A 21,854-nucleotide genomic window follows, 5' to 3' on the forward strand; every position below is an offset into this window, starting at 1 on the left:
TTAGTGGTGACCAATTTACTGAGAAATGTAAGAAGCATCCTGGACTGTGCCATAAACAGCCACTACACAGTAGTTTCAAAGTTGCTTGCACATCATCAACACACGCTTTGGCAAATATTAGGCAAGTATATTGACAGTAGTGAGAGTCTTACTCTTCACGCCCGAGGAAAAATACTAATATGTGTCACTGCATAAGATAATTAGATGACGCACATTTCTGATAAAAACGAAACTTTGGAAGATATGCGGAAATGAAATTAACAGGCATCGGCTGTAACTCTCCACCGGCACATCGCAGGCGCTGCAGAGATGACATGTGTGCTTTTCTTTCTACAGAACAGAAGAAAAGCTGGTGACGCTGTCATATGGAGTTAGCTCAGGTAAGACTGCTAAAATGTTAAGAGAGCAAAGCACATAACATCAGTTTACGTTGTGACCCAAGGTAATCATCTTAATCCTATTAGCCGGAGTAAGCTATCAGACCAAACTGTCACGAGACACTTCAGAGTTTGGTTCAAATGGGGTTTGAATGCAATTTCATTTTGGTTGACACCGGTCATGGCTCTTGAAAATTCGCTATTTGCTTTTTGCTAGAAAGTGGAGTAAACAAGCCGAGCTCATGTTTGTTGCGCAGCTCAACCGACAGGCTGTTACGGGTTAGATAGCTAAGCTAACTCGCTGCCAACAATTGGTTAGTGTGTCGTGATAACGCGAAACAATGATGGTAAACTAGCTAATATGTGTCTCTTTAGTTGACATGATCGGATTTACTGTTGTGAAATGAGATTGAAGGTTAGAATCAAAACAGGAAGTGTTTTACAGGCGATTTTGCGACCTGAATATGTGATTGGATGAGCCCCGAAATCAAAGATGGTTGTACTTACGAAGAGGACTCACTCTGTAGTTGGCAAACCTGTCCCACCCTTTAGGCTGTAAATATGAACATGCTGTCCTTCTAATTTTGTTTAGGTATATTTTTACTGTAGAGATTTGCGGATGTGTAAATCATTCTGTGACTTTTCACGAGAAAGAAAATACTCTCAATAAGTAGTGAGTCACATTTTGAGTGAAAGTTGAGACTTAAACTAGGACCTATGTAAACCAAATAGATTTCAACAATCTGTGAATACAATGGAATTAAATGTGCTTGTCTCCTTTTTCCATTGGCCCTGCTGGTGAAAGTGTATTTCCTATGCATGCCAAAAAATCCTAAGAAAGTGATGTGTCAACTTTAGACTGGAATGGAGCAGTTACGTCACACACACAAAAAAATATTTGGACAAAGTGCATTACTCAGTTGCAACACTGCTCTCTGCAGGTTTAAACTTTCAAGCTCACAAGCATCAGGGTGTATCAGAAGTCCTAATGGTTTCAGCAGATTTAGAGCAGCGCAGCAGTACAATTGAATCATCTTAACAAATATAGGCCTACATTCAGTGATAGACCACTGATATTATTGAATCTTTCTTAAGTTATATTCATCAGTGATTCTCACCAAATATAATACAGTGTTGATACAATCTTATCATCAAAATTAATTACCTAACTGACCCTAGAACAGGGAGTGTCTACCATCTACTGTAAACAGGCACTACTTCTCCTATCTACTGCCCTTTGTACTCTGAGAGGTGTAATTAAATAAACAACATGTGTTAAGTCTTTTATGGATTTTATGGTTTACATTTTTCCTACATGAGTAACTGAAAAAAAACTCCCAACTTTAGTTTTGATCAGCTGTGTTTTTCAAACCTTCATCACAGTGAATTATTTTCTCCAGGTTTATTCTAGTGTGCAGTGAGACCTCCTTTTTATTTTTTCCTTCTCTGGCTGAAATGAAAAAAACAAAAACCTTGAACACAGCTGTAGGTGGGAGTGTAGAACTATTGACTGTCATGTACAGTCATTCTTTCCTTTTCAGTCACTTACAATGTGAGCAGGTCGGTTTCTTTAGAAAGAGTTTGAAGTTAAATGAAATAGCTTTGTTCTGTGCTGTTGATTTGCAGAGCTGAACACAGTCTCATGATAAGGCCTCAACCATAGACTGTGGCCTCAACTGACAGAATTGAAAGTGAAAGAAATGCACTACTTCATGCTGCATTTCCAGTAAAACCTGTTTCTCTTTTGCAGAAATCACCAAAGCCTGATGATGAAGTGTCCACATTGTGAGCACATTATTTTGGAGAAGAAAGCCAAATTTTGCAGTGAGTGTGGGGGGAAGCTGATAGCCCAACCTGCAAACACACAGAGTAAGTACAATAGAAATGTGGTTTGGTCTCTTCTGCTAACTTACATAATTCTGTTAATGAGCTCCACACACTGTCTTAAAGAGAGACTGTCATTGTAAACTGAATGTATGCAGGTTATTTTGGATGTGACTAACCTATTACCCCCTAAATTCTGGTGAGATTGTTAAATTGACCAAACATAATTAAATGTAGAAAAAACATGTAAAAAGATAATATTCAACAGCTCAAAATCTATATTCTGGACATTGTCATTACATTTGATGTTTACGTTACATTGCATTACTTTATAGCACTCATCAAAGCAAAAATACAGAGTGATTCATACAGAAACAACACAGTAAGTGGTCTGATCTCAAGATGGCAGCGTGCTTTATCTTTCCACACTTCAGCAGTCAGTAGGAGGAATTAGGGTTAAACAAAGAGCATATTTATACACAGAGTAACATGTTCTTTGAGAGCAAGGTCAGTGTTATGAGCTATGTTATTATCTACTACCCACCAAGACAATGCTCATTCATTCTAACTGGCCTTGGTTCAAACTTAAGCCCGTTAATGATCAAGCTTTTTTAGAGAAAGGTGTGTTTGTAACTGATAATTAAAAATAAAAGTAAAAGAAAACTCTGACATTTGAACTGTGGGTAATACTTACTTTTACAAGTACAGGAAATGTTATAATTTAATATTAATTAGTTAAAGAATTACACTCTTAGCAATTCTTTAACTGACAAAAGAAGGTGTGTTTTTTCAGTGTGTGGTATTAGCAAATTAGAAGATTTCTATAATGGGCATATTTCCCTAAATGAAGTTTAAGGTTAAGATTCTGAATTAAAAAAAAAAAAAAAAAAAAAAAACTTTTGCAAATGAACAACTACTACTATAAAGAGTAGGCACCTACCAGCCAAACTCTTTTTTTTAAAATAATTTGTACCAATTTTGACCCTTTTTCTAATTATCCTAAAAATGAACCATTAAGCATGTGCAAATTGCTTCATTTGCAATACATAAATATAACATTTAAAGACTTGTAAAACTAAATATTATTGAACTGTGTTGTAAAAACTATATTATATGTGAGATTTTGATGCAGACTACCTCTTCATTCAAATCTTCCACTGCCTACATGATGTGATTTGTGTTTGACTTCAATGCAAATTAGTCTTTGGCAATATACTACACATGATAACTCCCAGAGCAAACTTTGCATGACTGTATGATGCAGCCTGATTTGCATAACACCTGCCTTTTAATCCAGGTACTGACAATCAGCCGCAGTCCTTGGTATCAGACTGTGAAGGCACAAGTGATAAATCTGTGAAAAATGACCCATCCGTGGACAGCAAAGACTCCAATAGATCCCCTAAAAGACCAAATGAGGAGACCATCAACCCAAAGAAAAAGGTGAGTAACTTCAAATGAGTTTGTACTCAGTTAACAACTTCTGTACTTTTGGGAACTATGGTTTCTGCCGATTTTGTGATTCTTGATCTCTCAGCTCTGTAGCAGATATTTATTTAATTTAAGGTGCAAAAAAAATCTAATTTCAGTTTAAATCTAATTTGTCATAGCTCCATTCTAATATTATCCTTGTAGACACAGTTGTAATCTTTTCTCAGTTTTTGCAAAGTTGTAAGAATGCCATGATCCCTTTTTTTTCTTTTTATAGAAATATAAAGTTGATTAGTTTTATTACAAAACAGTTTGTACAATTGATGTTATTCTCTCTGGTCTTATTAGAAAAAAAAGAGAAAGAAAAACAAAAAGAAGAAAGATGGCCAGTTGTCATCAGACCAAGATCAAAGTCTCTCTGACGTGTCCCACATCTCTGTTGGAGAGAACCAGGGGAAGAGGACGGAGGGCGAAAGAGTCTCCTCTGACAGTGAAAGCTCTGCAATGGATGAAACACCAGATTCACTCCAAGATGGGGTCTCCTCACTCGAGAGCCAGTCTAATTCCTCAGCAGCAGCTGACATAGCTGCTGCACCACCTGAAGATGCACAAGTTAGTCAGAGTGAGAAGACAGTGGAGCAGTCTGAGGTAGCCCTTGCAAATCGTATAGAGGAAGAGAGCAATGCACAGAAATCAACTCAGGCCCAGACAGTCAAGACAGAACCAACTGACACTCCGACTAACCCCAAATCAGAGGACGGAAAGAGCAAGACTCAGTCGGTGGCAGGCAAAGGGGCAAAGCCCACTAACCACAAAGAGCCCCAAAAGACTGAAAATAAAAACTCAAAAGCCAAGAAAGACACACCCACCACTAACCAACCCATTACTGACCAGAATGCCAATGTGGATCCAAATATGAAGCAGGCTGGACAAACCAAGCAGAAGGGGAAGAAACAGACGCAAACTGCGGCAGTTGAACAAAAGATGGTCTTTGGTCCTCAGACTCCGTCAAAGGTAATGAGGGAAAATAGTTCCCCAGTAGTATTAAAAAAAATGGACACATATGTGAGCAGAATTTGATTAGACTCTAATCAAACTCTAATCATTAGAGTGAAGATGGATAATTAATTTTCATATTTTTTACATGTATCATACACAGAATTTAAACCGTAAATATACCGTTTATAAAGTATAGAATGATCCAACTTTTACAGGCTGAAAGCCCAGGCTCCAGTGTGGACCCACAGGGGCCAGTAGAGAAAATGGAGACTGAGCCCCCTGCGAGCGGAAAGGACTCAAGTGCAGGACAAACCTCAGATACTGACAAAGGAAAAAAAGACGGCAGTAAAGATAACACAACACCCAGCACTGGACCTGGCCCTCCACCTAAAAGGTGAAATTCTCTTTAATGGCTATTGCTTTTAATCACCTTTACCAGTTTCAATTCTTTGTATAATATTTAGTATTTCTAAATTGGCTTATTTCTTGCTTTTCAGATTGGCCAGCAGTAAGACCATTGCTGTTCGTGACAGACTCACAATTTACTTTCATGCAGTTCTCTCAAAGGATTTCAAATTTGATCCAAAAGAAGATCGTATCTTCATCAGGGCTGGGTCTCTTATTGGTAAATGGGAAGAAGATACTGTTGAGCTGTTCGTGACCAGGTACTTGAAAAAATAGTTCATGAAACTTGTAGTGGATTAAAATATGGACATATCAAACTAGGATACATCCAACAAATAATACAAAATCCTGTTTCCATGTTGAAAATGTAATGTTTGGTAAACTTAATTTTCTTTGATTTCTAAAACATACTCCTTCCCCCACTCAATCATACACACAATGTTATGTGCTTGTTGACAAATAGACTTTGACTACATCTCAGATCCTAAGCTCATCTTATCTCAGCCCATAATGGCATGGATGGGGTTGGGCTTTGGGTGTTGATTCGTGCATGGACAAACTGGGCTGCTCTTAATTTCCTCTCACTGACTTTACAACATGTGAAATTGACTTTATTTTCTTTTTCACACAGGGTTTTGGAAGAACATGGATTTCTGGTTGAAGGCAGTCTTCAGACATTCAGAAATAAAGCTGTATCTGTGTCAATACCATACAAATATATTGTCTACAAGAACAAAAAGGACAGATATGAGTATGAGTACATATACAAACTGGATTCTACACACCACACTACCAACCGATGCTTGTTTGTGAAACCCCACCTTGTCAATGACGATGGTAAATGGAACCTTCACTCAGTCATATCTAAACATTATATTTTTAATGTCAATGTCATATTTATTTATTTGTTTATTTTCTAACAGGGGACTGGCATCAATATGATGATATCATCTGTGCAGAGCCATCAAAGAACATGTTAAAACGCTTAAAAGAAACCATCTGGCCTGAACAAAGGAAGAATCTGATTCAAGGCAGAGAGATTGCAGGAAATATAATGCTGGAGACCATATTTGACCATCTCAGGTCCTGGACGGATATCAACCTGAAGAGTTTTCTGGCCCAACTGAATCAGTTCTTTCAGACTTATGGAGATCCTTTTGTTTATGAGGAGAAGCTTAAGAAATGGGAAGCCTTAAACTATGGAAAAGATGATGTAAGTTCATAATTTGTACTCAATAGTATTATATTTGAAACACCAAGATAAGATAATCACACATTATCCCTGTTTTTCTGGTTTGAATTCCTAGGTGAGGAAGATGCTGAAGAACTTCCTGCTGACATATGTTATTCCTCAGTTGTTGAAGGATGGTGACAGAAAGAGTCATTACATTCAGGATCCTTTGAGAGCAGCTGTGATAATGCTAACTGTATGTAAAGAGCATGGTATCAAGATGGATGATGCTGAGCACCATCGGCTCTGCACTGCGCTGTGCCTGCCCAAACAAAGCAAAGATGATTTCCTTCAGTACTGGACAGATTTTTCTAGGGACATTGCCATTCTCAAAAAGTAGGTACTTTTATCTTTTTCTTTTCTGTCTGTGATTTTCTGTTCAGATACTCATAACATTGTCCTTGTTGTAGTCTGCCAGAACACTTGGTATCTCTGATAAAGGCTGTGAAAACAACGGGAATGCCCCGGTGGATTCTGGTACTGCCGCTCCTCCACCTCCTCAAAGGCACTGCAAAGCCCTTTGATGTACCACGATATGAGAACTTGAAGTACAGTGCGTATTGGGCAGGTTTGCAAGGCCTTGACGTGGGTACCTCATCATACATGAGCAGTCAAGATAAAAGGTAAGTATCATACCTTTGCATAAGTACAGTATAGCTTACATAAACATCTTTTAATGCATTCATTTGGAAATAGATGCATACTACCATACATTTTTGGTTCCTCTCTTGTTCTCAGGGCCCTGGTGAATCTGATGAAAAGTCACAGTTACTTGATGGAGGTGGATGCACTTGCAGTGCGATCCTGCTTGTACTTGATGTCTATCGATGAACTGGTGGAGTGTAGCATCAACATTAACCCTGAGCTTCTGGACATCCTTCACATTTTTGCAAATAAGGTTCCTCAGGATATTAGCTACACTGCCATTGAGGTGAAGTGGAAACACAAGTTGAAAATAATACATTTCAGGATTATTGTACATTTTAGTAAATTAATTAATGTTCATTGATTTCTCTTTTACAGAGTGTATCTGATATTATCTCGCATATCCAAGGCCATCTCGTTGAAGAGAAATACAGGTGATTTGCTCTTTTGAATATAGCTAATAAATAATAAAGGCATGAAGTCACAGATTATTTACATTTGCTGGATAAAATGTGAGGACAGTTCACATTTTTAGGTGTTTTGTTCTTCCCATTTTCTTGTATGACTTATTTGGTGTGCAGATCATGAGCACACATGTTCAGTCATTTGATGCTTTTATATTTTATTCTTATTTTTTCCTTCATAGTGATTTTACTGAGGCTTATAGGAGAGAGTGTCTGGCAACAGCAGTCAAACTATTGGAGAAAATCTGCAAAGGAATCAAACCAGTATCATATCAGCAGAGCTTCCTTAATGTTCCTGTGGCTTGCATGAATCTGGTTGCGTCAGTGTCAAACTTTGTTAACTGTAACAAGCAAGAGGTATGTGAAATGAATCATGTTAAGCAATCAGTGTGCTTTTAAAACAGAATTATGTCTTGCTAATATCAAATACTAACATTTTACATTTAGGAGGCTCCAGCAGTGAAAAGAGAGCAGCGAAATTCAAAAGACATGGTGATCTCTCAGGCGATGGTCATCATGAGAGACTGGATCAGTCGGTCTTTTAGACACAGTTTGCTAAACAGGTTACTGACCTCTATGTACCGGGTTGAGGGCACTATGGAGATTGAAGTGAGCAGTTTTGTTATATTTTCTAATTGAAATACAAAAAATTTAGATTGATCCTCACAACCCATTATAGGCCCAGATTGCTTAAAAAATGGCTTTAATTATTTGTATTTTACAGATTTGGAATAATATAATCTCCATCGACTTCAAGGATGACGATTGCACAAAAGAGTGGAGACATACATTCACTGTGGATTTTGAGGGCAAGTACAAACAGGTATGTGATACATCTTTTCACTGTATGTTTTTTATTAAACTATGAAATATTGAATATAATTTATGTGCCTGTGTGGTTTTAGGAGTCTGCTTTGGATCAAATTGAGTTCTACTGCACAAAGATAGAGGAGCTCAGTTCTTCCCATCCACATGTTGCTGCCAGCATTGAGAAGTGTGCTCTTGAGGCTGTTACGTCCTTGTGCCAGGTATGAAAACTTCTCTTTCACGATTACCTTTTAAGCACATTAATGGCATACTTTAAAATAACCCACATCATATTTAAGAACAATTATGGCTTTTTGAAATAAACAAAAAATAAATGAAAGCTCCTAAACATGCCACTTGAAGAATCTTATTTAGAAATGAAAGGAACTATGTGATTTACATATTTTCTACATGCATTTAAGATATTCACAGTATGTGTTTATTGCTATTTTATCTGACACACAGACCAAGTCTGAGGGCAAACTGTTTGAGAGGCTCAAGCTAACTTGGAAGTTCGGGACTCTCATTTCAACCATCATCCAGAAATCCTGGCCAAAGGATCACCAAGGAAAGTACCAGGAAGACGAAGAAGTTGTACTTAAACACCTTCTCTCCTGGAGTGCTGCCAAAGACATTTTCAAGCTACATGGTATCAAAACAATATTGATCATTGAAAACATGTACACCCCAAAAAAACTAATTCTGTAGGGTAGAAATAATAGTTCAAAACAGGTGACATCCTGCCATGATCTCTAATTTATAAGAGCAAACTAGGCCTCAGTTTATGTCTTCATGACAGAAGTCTGGCACTGTAATATTTGCTGATATAATTTTTCTCATTGCAGGTGCAGAGGAAAATCTGATTGATAAGCTCTCTCAAGATGGCAGAGAAAGAATTGCTATAGCCATCTCGTCATTCACAGCCCTAAACAATCAAGTTATTCATGGAAACGTTAAGATCAGCCTGCTCAAAATCATTTTGGAAAGGAAAGATGCCTTCTTAGAACTGCTGAAGATCGGTAACAACAATAATCAGATCTCTCAACATTTAATGATTAATGATGTCTTTTTCATAGAACATGACGCCTTGTAACAGACTAATATAATAGACATATTAAGATGCACGTGGGATTTGTCATTAACAGATTGCCTCGCTGAGAATGAACTTTACAAGGATAATACCAAAATGAAGAGGCTGTTACAATGCAGACAAGATGAAGTTGAAGCTGTGTACCATGAGAAGGAGCTGGTGGACGTCCTCTTAATAATGAGCCACAAACTTGAGGAACATATGACAGGTATGGAGATCATGCTCAAGGAGAATGAGCCAGTTTGGTTTCATCATGCGGCTGCAGCAAATTTAACATATTCTTATTTGATTTCAATGACAGTTGATGTTGCCGACATGGAAGAGAGACATCGTATCAACATTGAGGACATGCTTCTGAACCAGTTTATGGAGGTCCACCCATTTGACAGACTACCCTCTCAAATGGCTGGTGTTGTCACATACTTCAGCCTGGAGGAAGAAATCAGAGAAATGGCAGAGTACCTGTACACATTCAAAGACAGTTACATTTTCAAAGTCTGTTGGGAGAAACAAGCCAGACAACTGGTCAATGAGGAAATGGAAGATGGGGATCTTGATAACCATGAAGTAGCAGACATTATGGCAACACCCAAAGTGATAAATGACGACATTTTTGTGCCTTGCTTTGCTGATTACAAAGACATCTACACTTGTCTGAAGAATGGCAGTATAACGCTTGAGGAGGTCAACCAGCTCTTCAAAGCGTACAAGGACAAATACGAAGAGCTTGCACAGGACCTGGACATCATGTGCAGAATTGATAAGTCGACTGACAAACAATGGATCCACACCAGGGTTCAGCAGATCGAGCAGTATCATGAGCTCCATCTAGCCGTGGCATCAGCGCAAATTATCATGAAAGTCAAAGACGCACTTCGTCTTCAAGGGGACTTCAGGGTTCTGGAGACACTCACAGAAGTTGTAAGTAGCCATAATTTTGAACTAAATATATCACAGCCATAAGTATTATGCCTTGTGCGTTATTTCATCAGCCTAAAAATCACCCTCTTCACGCTACATGTGTATGACGATATTGTGTTTGAAGCTATTCAGAAATTGCAATGTTTGCAAAGCAATGTTTACTTTTGATTTTTCCCTTCCTTCAGGATCATGTAGACTTTCAGCAAGAGCAGCTCAATAGGATCGACAATGATTTGATGCAGGCAAAGAAGCTTCTGGTGGGCATCACTGAGCCCCGCAGACTTTGTTTGCATGAGCTGGGACTCAGAGGGCATTTTGTGAGATGGGTAAAGGATGCACTTGAAGGTAAAAACAGTTATTCTCTACTCTAGTTGCACCAAGTAACACTAATGATTTTGAATGCTCTTTCAGGCAAATCACATCATAAATGTCAATTATTTTCAGACATCAATGAGCTGAAGGTGTTCGTTGACCTGGCTTCCATCTCTGCGGGAGAGAATGACATGGATGTTGACCGTGTGGCTTGTTTCCATGACGCTGTCCTGGGCTACTCTTCTATGATGTATGAGCTCAAACCAGACTCAGGTTTTGATGCCTTCAAAGAACTGTTGCTGAAGCTCTGGAGAGCTTTGGAGAATGACAGCAACCTGCCAAAAAAACTGGTGAGAGAACACCTTTGCTAATACTTCTGCTAAAAATACTGCTCCATGGATGAGATGATCACAATTCAGTCCTGGATCAGACGATGATCCCCAGTTTTTTTTACTTATAGTGAGGGCGACTAATTGATATGTTGATGCCACCTTGATGGTGCAGACAGTTGGTGATACTTGATGGACATTACAACTCTCAGTGGTTGATGATTTGGGGTTCTCTTCCTCTCTACAACGTTTGTCTTGGTATTTTGTGCAATGTTTAACTGGAGAACTAGAGAGACTCCAGACATTGTGGGATTGTTTTATAGCTATACAAACAGAATTTACTTAACTGTAAACTCTAAATGCTTGCATTACATTACTGTCGCACAGTCAGGCCACTTGGGTTAAATCTAATCCCAATTCCCATTAAGCAAAACAATTACACCACAGCAATTGAGAATGCTGTCTTCTTTTCTTTTCTAGCGGGACAGTGCACGCCATTTGGAATGGCTAAAGACTGTAAAGGAAAGTCACGGATCAGTGGAGCTGTCATCTCTCTCGTTAGCATCAGCCATCAACAACAAGGGTATCTACATAATCAGTGCTCAAAATGTAAAAAAGGTAAATAAAATCAAAGATGATTGCAATACGAGAATCCCGGATTTAAATGTTCCTACAATGTTATATATAAGAGGGTATTTTTTGTTTTTTCAATCTAGTTGAGTCTTGACACCATCCTGAAGCTGCAGATTCCAGAGGAGCATGATGAGGGCCAGCAGATGCGCTGGTATTCTCTTGAAGATCTTCGGGAGTTGCAGAACAAACTCATGCTCATGTCTGGGAAAGGGGATCAGGGGCAGAATGAAGTTGATCGCTTTGCAGAGGTATTTCTAAAATTCTCCTTTTTATTTTGTTAATAATGTTCATAAATATGCTCATAATACTGCTACTACTGCTTATATATACTACTAATGTTAATTATCATTGCACAATGTTCTCTATCATTAAAGGTGCATCAAATTGTATAAAAGATTACTTTAAAATAAAAAGAATAAATAGCTTGACCCTGCATGCTTTTGGAAGAAACATAGGACAACATCACTAAGTAATTTGTTTGTTGAAGAATATATTATTTACGAATTAGTTGTGTGGTATAGTTAAATTGAGCTGCAATAAAATAAACTGTTCAAAGGTTACAAATGATGTCCGTGGATACAAAATAAAGATCTTGTGGATTTGAACAGCCGGTAAAGCTGAGTTTAAATGATTTAAGGATCTTCATCAGATTTGAAAAGGACAGAGCCAATAATATGTATCAACATGGTCAACAGTGACTGAACTTACTAATGTGCTGAATGCTTCCTAAATATACTGTACGAACTGTATGAAATGTATGAACAGTTGCATCTGACTGTTTCTTTTTGTATTTTTCAGGTTTTTGCCAGTGTCCAAAGACTAGCTGAAGCATTCATTGCTCTCTACACTGCTGGGAATCCTCTGTTCAGACACTGGGAAGCTCGTATCAACCATGGTATTACGATGGACTTGGTAGGGTTCGGAAGTGTTCTTGTGGAGGGTAGCATAGAGGAACAGCTTCCTGAACTTTGCCGGAGGATGGAAAAATGTCTGCACTACTGGATGGATTTTGTTGACAAACAGAGATCCCAACATTACTATTTGAACTACTATACAGCTGAACAGATTGTTTACTTATGCAGCAAGCTGACTCAGCAAAATGTCGACGATGTGGAGGACCAAGTTCTCATGATGCTCTCCTTTGTCAAGCCAAATTGCACCGCCTCAGACTTGAGGCAAGTCTGGCATGCACTCCAGTATGAAAGCCTAACCAAACCACAAGAGCAAAATATGGACATTGAGTTTCAGACCTTTGTTGTGGTGGAAACAACTGAGCTGGAAGATCAAGACTTCACTAGTGAAATGGGTCCTACGCCAAGTCTAGTGGAACGAGCAAACGGCATACAAAGATTAGATCTGATGTGGAATGCTTATATGAAGGACATGAAGAATTTTCTTCCCCACATTCTTGACATAACAAGTCTTGGAAAACTTTTGGAAAAACTGGCCAATAAAGAAGATGAGAGTGAAGAAAGTGAGAGTGAAAAAGACATCTCAGATGAGAACACTGAGAAGTTAATAATGAGGCAGCTACCAAAAGGCCTGGTCACCGGAAATCCAAACCTCATTGTTTGTCCAAATGATGAGGTCTTGACATCCTGCATCTCCACTTACATGAGTAGCGAAGATGAGACACTTCCCACCTATGATGAAGTCCTCCTGTGCAACTCCTTAACACCGTATGAACAGGTGGAGCTATTCCTCAGACGTTGTCTCAGCAGAGGCTACAGAGGACAGAAGATATACTCTCTACTATATGGAGATCTGCTTACTTATGAAGTGAGCTCTAAAGTTGAGAACTTTTTTCAGCGAATGAAAATGCAGAGCAGGAAGGACTATAGACTTGTTATCATCTGTAGTTCTGAAAGAGAGCATGCCTACCTTCCATCAGCATTCAGCCAGTACAGATTGCACATGGTTCCCCAAGAACAGTTGGTAAGGATCCAGGGATATCTCCACAAACACTATGTGGTCCCAGATGATCAATGTAGTGCTGCAGCTGCATTCAAAGACCGACTGCGTGTTGGAGTTGTCTCATCCAAAAGAGCTGGTGTTGGTGTGTATATATGTATCTGGCTATTTGAAATTGTTAAATTACACAGATGGTGAATATATCACATCCAAGGTTGTTTATACGTATCATGATGACATTTTTTTTCACAATTTTAGGTAAATCTCTCTATGTCAAGAGGCTCTATGAAAAACTGAAGAAGTCAACCAAAAAGCCCTCGTTGAAACGTATTCGCTTGATTGAACCTAATGTTGATGAGGATGCCATTCTACAGTCTATGTTAAACACTCCCACAAAGGGGAAACTCACAATGTTCCATTTCGATGTCACATCATCGGTAATAATGAGTCTCAATTTGAAGTTAATGCTTTTTAATATGACATATCTCAACACCTTACATACAGTGTTTAATGGATTGTGTTTTGTGTGTTTTAAAAAGGTGCAGAAAGGCCTCCAAGAGTTTCTTTTCAAATTGTTGATTTTGCACTATCTGATGGACTCTGAGGGAAAGATGTGGAAGTGCAGTGACAGGCAGCTGTATGTCATAGAGATTTTAGAGCCAACTGTCAAGCCAACCAGAAATGCTTCATGGCAGGTAAGAGTTTGGTACTAGCACTTATCATGTCTTTTAATATTTAAACCTTTGCTTACCCTAGGCTGTTTTACCTTTTTTTTGGTTCATAGGCTCAAACCATGAACAGCTCATTCACAGACGTGTTTCCAAATATTTTCTGCCGACCACCTAAAGAGGTGCTGATGTTAGAGATGAGGAAGCAAGAAGATCCCACCATTGTGTGCAGCGAAGACCCACTGATGGATGATGAAGAATTCAGAAGTGCAGCCTTTCAACGACCATACCAGTATCTCACACGGTTTCATAACCACAGTGATCTTGATGTTTTCACATATCAGGGTGTTGAAGGGTCACACGTGGAATGTCTTCAGATGCTTCTCATGTACTGTGGTATTATGGACCCATCATGGGCAGAACTGAGAAACTTTGCATGGTTCCTCAACCTGCAGCTGCAAGATTGTGAGACATCTGTTTTTTGTGATGCAACTTTCACCGGGGACACGCTAGCTGGATTCAAAACCTTTGTGGTGGACTTCATGATTCTCATGGCAAAGGACTTTGCCACTCCATCACTCAGTATCTCTGACCAGAGTCCTGGCAGACTGCAGATGGACCTGATCGGTGTCCGAGATGAAGACTTGGCTCCTTTTTTGATTAGGAAGAGATGGGAAACAGAACCACATCCATACATCTTCTTTAATGATGACCATGTGTCCATGACCTTCATTGGTTTTCATCTTCAGCCCAATGAACAGAACTCTGTCGATGCCATTGAACCCACCTCTGGAAGGGTGATAAAAAAGAATGTCATGACAAGGGCATTGTATGAAGGCTTAATGCTACAGAGAGTCCCTTTCAACATTGACTTTGATCGCCTTCCCAGAGGGGAAAAAATAGAGCGAATCTGCAATGTTCTTGGTATCCAGTGGCCTCTTGACCCTGATGAAACATATGAGCTGACAACTGACAACATACTGAAGATGCTGGCAATCCATATGCGATTCAGGTGTGGCATCCCTGTCATCATCATGGGAGAAACAGGGTGTGGTAAGACACGGCTCATCAAATTTCTTTGTGAGTTACGGAGGAGTGGAGTGGCCACTGAGAACATGAAACTGGTCAAGGTACATGGAGGGACAACTTCAGAGATGATTTACACCAAAGTCAAAGAAGCAGAAGACATTGCTTCTATCAACAAACTAGACTATGGATTTGATTCTGTTCTGTTTTTTGATGAAGCTAACACTACAGAGGCCATTAGCAGTATTAAAGAGGTCCTCTGTGACAAGACTGTCAAGGGGGAAAGTTTGACACCCAATTCTGGATTGCAGATCATTGCAGCATGCAATCCTTACCGAAAGCACACAGACGAGATGATTAAGAGGTTAGAAGCAGCTGGACTTGGGTACCGTGTTCGAGCAGAGGAGACAGATGAAAAGCTAGGGTCCATCCCTCTCCGGCAGTTAGTGTATAGAGTTCAAGCTTTGCCACCAAGCATGATCCCTCTGGTGTGGGACTTTGGACAGTTAAATGATCACACAGAGAAAATATACATCCAGCAGATTGTGCAAAGAGTCGTTGAAAACAAAGAGATTGATCAAAGTTACATTAAGTGGATCACTGATGTCCTTTCATCTTCCCAGAAGTATATGCGGACAAGAAAAGATGAATGTAGCTTTGTCAGCCTGAGAGATGTGGAGCGCTGCATGCAGGCTTTTGTTTGGTTCTATGACAATCATGGCATGTTTTTTGCAGAGCTTGAAGAATTTGAGAGTAATCAACATCAGAGACAGCCTGAGGTCAGAGACCCTGTGCTGTGGTCTCTAGTCATGGCCATAGGAGTGTGCTACCATGCATGCCTAGAAAATAAGGATAAATACAGACAGAAAATCAGCAGAAGCCTACCAGCAGCATACAGCCCAGCAAAGGTAATGCAGGAAATCTCACTCATGCAGGATTTACTTTTGAGTGGTGTGCCAATGGGGGATACTATTGCAAGAAACAGTGCCCTCAAGGAGAATGTCTTTATGATGGTTCTCTGCATTGAGTTAAGAATCCCTCTCTTCTTAGTTGGAAAACCTGGAAGTTCAAAATCTCTATCTAAAACACTGGTGGCAGATGCAATGCAGGGCCAAGCTGCTCATTCTGACCTCTACAAAATGCTTAAACAGATCCATTTGGTGTCCTTCCAGTGTAGCCCTCACTCAACACCAGAAGGCATCATTAACACATTCAAGCAATGTGGACGCTTCCAGGAAGGAAAGAACTTGGATGAGTACATTTCAGTTGTGGTCCTTGATGAGATTGGGCTTGCTGAGGACTCCCCAAAGATGCCACTGAAAACCCTTCACCCACTGCTAGAGGAGGGATGCATTGATGATGAGCCACTGCCACACAAAAAGGTCGGATTCATTGGCATCTCCAATTGGGCTTTAGACCCTGCAAAGATGAACAGAGGCATCTTTGTCTCCCGCGGTGACCCTGATGAGAGGGAACTCATTGAGAGTGCTAAAGGCATATGCTCATCCGATGCAATGGTTTTGGAGAGGGTCAGCGATTTCTTCCAACCCTTTGCAAGGGCCTACTTGAACATCTGCCGCAAGCAAGGCAAAGGCTTTTTTGGTCTACGTGACTATTACAGCTTGATTAAAATGATTTTTGCAGTGGCCAAAGCTTCTCAACGGAAACCCACAGCAGATGAGATTGTGAAGGCAGTGTTGAGAAATTTCAGTGGCAAGGATGATGTGAATGTAGTCAGTGTCTTTACTCACAGGCTGAAGATTTCCCCCAACCTGGAGAACATCAATGCCATTGAGTTTGTGAGAGAAAACATTCAGGCAGTTGGGCAAGAAGAAGAATGTCGCTACTTGCTGGTGCTTACAAAAAACTATGCAGCCCTACAGATCCTGCAACAAACCTTCTTTTCAGAAAGTGGTCAGCCAGAAATAATATTTGGCTCCAGCTTCCCAAAAGACCAAGAGTATACCCAAATCTGCCGCAACATCAACAGAGTGAAGATCTGTATGGAGACAGGTGAAACAGTTGTGCTCCTAAACTTGCAGAACCTCTATGAAAGTCTCTACGACGCTCTAAACCAATATTATGTCTATTTGGGAGGACAGAAATACGTGGATCTTGGACTGGGAACCCACCGTGTCAAATGTAGGGTGCACAGAGACTTTCGGCTTATTGTCATTGAGGAAAAAGAGGTAGTCTACAAACAATTCCCAATACCTCTCATCAACAGACTGGAGAAACATTACCTGGACATTCACACTGTCCTTAAAACTGAGCAGAAGAGGATGGTGGATGAACTGAGGAAATGGGTCACAGTCTTTGTGTCTCTCAACAGTCAACACACAGCACTAGCTCAAACATACAAGTACCGACCACCAGACGTTTTTGTTGGCTACCACTCTGACACATGTGCCTCTGTGGTCCTTCAAGTAATAGAGAAGCAGAAGGACAGTTTGGAAATCTCAGATCCTGAGAAGAGAGTACTTGATGAGGCAAAACTCATGCTCCTTAAATGTGCTACACCAGACTCAGTGGTGCGGTTGGACTCTACTCGCCTCCCCAAAGTGGAGAGTGAATATCTGGCCAAGGTCTACTTTGAAGAGCAGAACAACAGCTGTTTAGCTGACTTCATTCTTGCTCACACAAGGCAGGACATACATTGCTGCTCCGCCTTCACAGAGGTAACTCTAAAACTATACAATACCAGTTTCAAATATATATATATTAATATATATATATTAATTATAATTTCATACAATTTCATAGGTCACAACATTCTCCAGACTTTTGACAGCATCTGACTTGGAACCACTGGAGCAAATGTTGCTAAGCATTGAGCTTCTCTCACTGCAGCAATTTGACACAGAGCACTCGTTCCTGAAGAAGATCAGGTTTGTTGATATAACGGGGAATGTATGAGTTACACTTTGTAACAGTTATTGTTTATTGAGCTCAGACTTGGTGGCACTCACACACAAATACCAGCAAGACAAGCAATGGAAATATATACTTGACTCATCAATGCTGAGATCTGCGTTTTTAGACACCAGAAGAGAGAAGAAAATATACTATAGGGCAATTTTCTACTTATATAATTCACATTTTCATTAGATCACTTAAAGCAATTCTGATAGTTTGACATTTATATTAAAGTGTATTTTAAGGATATACTGTATGTCAAGAAAACCACTGAAGATTCTGTTTTCTCATAGGAACTTCCTCACAGCTGGAAATGGAAGCAGGAGCGCTGGACCCTGCAACAAGATCCTTCTCATTCAGTGTGATTTTGATGAAGCCACTCATAGTGCCAATCTCATTGCATCTGCAAAGTAGGTAGAGCTTTTCCTGTATTAGGTATTCATTAGCGTGTGATTTTGCCATACTGAATTTTTCTGTTCACTTTTAGGTATTCCTCCATAAATGAAATCAACAAGATAACTCAGGAGAGCACTGGAAGCAAGGTGTTTGTCTACTTTATCACCAGACTGCCAAGAATGGAAGGAGGGACTTCCTATGTTGGCTTTCATGGAGGTAAGATTACTATAACTTGTGCAATCAGTTTTTTATCACAATGTTTGAAGAGTAATCTTGATGACATTTTAACATTTGCAGGCCCCTGGAGATCAGTTCACATCGATGACCTCAGACGGTCAAAAGATATTGTTTCAGACATTAAAGCCTTGCAGAACATGACAATCAGTCAAATGTTTGAAACGAAGATGAGTCAGCCAGAAGGTAACTAATTGACAGCAAATTCTAATTTAATCAGTGTACGTATATGTCTTTACACTGAAATCTTTCTTGGCACTGAATTACAAAATTCTTTTGTACAGCCATGGAGGTGGATGATATGTACACTGGTGATGAACAGGAGGAAGCAGAGTCAGAGGAAAATGTGAGTATATGCAGCATAAATTGAAAACATTAGCTGTTGTTGGAAAACCAAAAATTTACACTAGTTTTTGTTCTCTTGCTGCAGGGCTGGGATAATGTTCTGGACACTACAGCACTGGTGCGGAGCTGTGTGCAGAGTGCAGTGGGCATGCTGAGGGACCAGGTGGAAAGTGGCTTCCGAAGTACTAGGAGAGTTGAGATTTTACTGACACTTCTCAGTGACAATGATGAAATAAAAGGTGCTAACAACAGCTTTTTTACAATAGTTTATTGTTACAACAGTTGCAGTGCTCATCGTGTAATCTAACTCCTGACAGGTGAATTTCTGCAAACTGTGAAAAGACACCTTCACTCATTGTTGGCAGCTTATGATGGCAACACCTTCTCATCCATCAAAAGCAACTGGGTCATTAAGGAGGCCTCTAACATTGATGCCCTACAAGAAGGTGGTACATTCAGGTGAGTGCTATAGCTGCAGAACACAACATTTTCTGTGTTTGCTGGTAGATTCCTATTTTTTAAACAGCCTTTTTTTGGGGACATGGCAGGCACACCTTATGGAAGCGTATTCAGACTGTGGTAGTCCCCATCTTGGCACAAGTGGTTTCAGTCATCGACCGTGACCAAAACTTGGACATCTTGCTTGATGATAACTGCAATCAATCTGTTAAGAGGCTGTGGTTAGACATCTTTGGCAATGAGAAGTTGCTGGAAATCCCACACCTAACAGTGGACCACAGGTAATAATGCAAATAATTGTTGGACTGCAAATAACTGTTGTAAGTAATGTAATACCTCTCAGTCCTTGCAACTGTTTTTAAAAATGTAAAAATATTTTTGTATTTAATCTAACATTTAATTTAGTGTAAATGTTTTTTTTAACAAAACACACTGAACTGCACAGGAATTCCACTATGCATATACCCTGTGCCTGTGCAAATGGCAATAACATCTCTTGAATCTTGAATCTTAAATTGCACTTTGCACCTTCATTTTTTTAACTATTTATTTCTTCCAAATTATCTCTGTGTATTTTTTTCACAGCTCTGAGACAAGAACAATCCTTGTGCAGAACTACATTGCCCAAGACAGGAACATAACCTGCAGCATGCCTTTCGGCTGGAGGATCAAGGACTACCTAGAGGAGCTTTGGGTTTATGCACTTCAACATGAAGGTGATACATGCCTGTCAGTACGCTCTGTCACTGCTGTGATGTTGCTCTGCTTTTGTACTTTTACATTAACCCAATATGTTTGTTGACAGACCACACTCAAAAACAGTTTGATGAGATCTTTTGGAAGACACCGCTGGGCCGATACATTGCGAAAGCAGACCCAGAGATGCAGACAGAGTTTTTTCTCCGCTACCTACAGGATTTTGTCTCCATGACGATGAACGTGACTTGTCAGCAAGATCTGGAGGTTGATATTTTGCAATATTTGAAGCCACTGAATTTTAAAGACACATTTAGTCTTCTTGGTGTGTGTGTGTGTGTGTGTGTGTGTGTGCTAGTGTGCTAATTCAGATTTATCTGTTTTTCTAGCTCCTGTCCAATGCTTTGAACTGCTGTGTCAATGAGATGCGATTACAGCTCAGTGCCACGGACACAGTGACGTCTCTTCCATGGATTCATGCTGCTTATCATGAGTTCAAGAACCGCCTGCAGAACCTCTCCAGAATGATCTGCATTGAGCCCCGGGTGACTCAGGACCTCTTGGGGAATCCTAATGCCAGAGATGGAGTGGAAATGGTGAGGCTCTAAACACTAGTAGTTAACTATGCTTTTATTTTTCCACTTTTTTCAAGTGGAAAGTTAATTTGGAATGCATGATATTGACTTTAACATAAGGTAAAGTTTGATAATGCTTAAAATGATCAATATTGCCCATTGCCTGTAATGTGTAATGATTGTTTACTCCCTGCATCCAAGGTTCTCGATGTGTATGCTGCTTTTGCTTGCGTGGAGTACCTGGAGCCCAGAGTCCTGGACACAGATGCCCAAAGACAAGCCTGGCTCAGGCAGGTCAAAAAACTTCAGGTTCCCATTGAGTTGATCTGCTCAGATGACAGTGTGAGATGCTATGGAGAGAGGAGCAAGACAATTGTCTGCAGAGTCCAGTAAGTCAAGCTAAAGATGTACAAAGTCAAGTAAAGATGTTCAAATTGTCCAACATGTGTATATGCTGAGGTTTTTAGGTAGACTTTACGCTCTACATTGACTTGTTTGCATTTCTTTTTTATAGAGCTGGATGGAATCGGATATTCTCTCTCTCTCTGTTTGTGGAGCACATGTTGATGGGCATCGAGGAGGTAGAGAGGAAGTTGAAGCCCTTAGTTTTAGAGCATACACGAACCCTCAACCAGGTTTGTCTGGGTTTTGTACTATCCTTATTTTTAAGGGATGTTCAGTGAATTACCATAGAACTGCATCCACAATAACAACAAGAACTCCTTCATCCATCATAAAATGTATTACCTCTGCTCTCCCATCAAGGTACTGGAAAGAAATTCTGACCTCAAAACCCAGCAGTCATTTGAAGCAGTAATTGGTTTACTCAAGACCTGCAAAGATGGAGCCGTCGAATGCGTCTTCAGGTATAAATTCATCTTTCTGTCTTTTGCATCTCTCCTACTGAACTCTTTCCTGGGTCTTCACTTCCCATTTATGTTTTGTCCAGGTTTGGTCTTAATCAGTGCCCAGTGTGTATGGGGGACCCGCAAGATCCGCTCTGTCTGCCATGTGGACACATCTTTTGTGTAGCCTGTATCACACAGTGGTTGATCCCTGGTCAGATGTATTGTCCACTCTGCATGCAGCCCGTTGAAGACAACTTTCCCATGGTTCCTTCTGAGGACATAAGGTTGGTAACTGTTAATGGAACAAAAGGA

General features: G+C 39.9%; 1 protein-coding gene across 1 annotated transcript in view; it reads left to right on the plus strand.

Moving 5' to 3' along the window:
• The first annotated feature begins 293 nt into the window (after nt 1-293).
• rnf213a (ring finger protein 213a) overlaps nt 294-21,854 on the plus strand; it is a 30,232-nt gene continuing 8,671 nt past the window's right edge. The window contains exons 1-43 of the mRNA XM_053337809.1: nt 294-370; nt 2,128-2,246; nt 3,499-3,644; nt 3,981-4,646; nt 4,847-5,025; nt 5,129-5,296; nt 5,668-5,873; nt 5,960-6,249; nt 6,344-6,603; nt 6,678-6,890; nt 7,006-7,198; nt 7,291-7,346; nt 7,559-7,733; nt 7,824-7,985; nt 8,101-8,199; nt 8,282-8,404; nt 8,649-8,832; nt 9,029-9,202; nt 9,329-9,481; nt 9,575-10,194; nt 10,380-10,539; nt 10,639-10,856; nt 11,316-11,453; nt 11,552-11,716; nt 12,267-13,524; nt 13,638-13,816; nt 13,919-14,074; nt 14,164-17,751; nt 17,837-17,961; nt 18,283-18,399; nt 18,477-18,601; nt 18,683-18,805; nt 18,904-18,965; nt 19,050-19,203; nt 19,282-19,423; nt 19,513-19,704; nt 20,009-20,139; nt 20,229-20,386; nt 20,509-20,715; nt 20,896-21,083; nt 21,209-21,329; nt 21,460-21,560; nt 21,644-21,826. Of these exons, the coding sequence (XP_053193784.1) occupies nt 366-370; nt 2,128-2,246; nt 3,499-3,644; nt 3,981-4,646; nt 4,847-5,025; nt 5,129-5,296; nt 5,668-5,873; nt 5,960-6,249; nt 6,344-6,603; nt 6,678-6,890; nt 7,006-7,198; nt 7,291-7,346; nt 7,559-7,733; nt 7,824-7,985; nt 8,101-8,199; nt 8,282-8,404; nt 8,649-8,832; nt 9,029-9,202; nt 9,329-9,481; nt 9,575-10,194; nt 10,380-10,539; nt 10,639-10,856; nt 11,316-11,453; nt 11,552-11,716; nt 12,267-13,524; nt 13,638-13,816; nt 13,919-14,074; nt 14,164-17,751; nt 17,837-17,961; nt 18,283-18,399; nt 18,477-18,601; nt 18,683-18,805; nt 18,904-18,965; nt 19,050-19,203; nt 19,282-19,423; nt 19,513-19,704; nt 20,009-20,139; nt 20,229-20,386; nt 20,509-20,715; nt 20,896-21,083; nt 21,209-21,329; nt 21,460-21,560; nt 21,644-21,826 (12,182 nt within the window). The 5' untranslated portion in view covers nt 294-365. The remainder of the gene's footprint in view (nt 371-2,127; nt 2,247-3,498; nt 3,645-3,980; nt 4,647-4,846; nt 5,026-5,128; nt 5,297-5,667; nt 5,874-5,959; nt 6,250-6,343; nt 6,604-6,677; nt 6,891-7,005; nt 7,199-7,290; nt 7,347-7,558; nt 7,734-7,823; nt 7,986-8,100; nt 8,200-8,281; nt 8,405-8,648; nt 8,833-9,028; nt 9,203-9,328; nt 9,482-9,574; nt 10,195-10,379; nt 10,540-10,638; nt 10,857-11,315; nt 11,454-11,551; nt 11,717-12,266; nt 13,525-13,637; nt 13,817-13,918; nt 14,075-14,163; nt 17,752-17,836; nt 17,962-18,282; nt 18,400-18,476; nt 18,602-18,682; nt 18,806-18,903; nt 18,966-19,049; nt 19,204-19,281; nt 19,424-19,512; nt 19,705-20,008; nt 20,140-20,228; nt 20,387-20,508; nt 20,716-20,895; nt 21,084-21,208; nt 21,330-21,459; nt 21,561-21,643; nt 21,827-21,854) is intronic.

Source organism: Scomber japonicus, chromosome 18 (assembly GCF_027409825.1).
Source record: "Scomber japonicus isolate fScoJap1 chromosome 18, fScoJap1.pri, whole genome shotgun sequence".
Classification (NCBI taxonomy): Eukaryota; Metazoa; Chordata; class Actinopteri; order Scombriformes; family Scombridae; genus Scomber; species Scomber japonicus.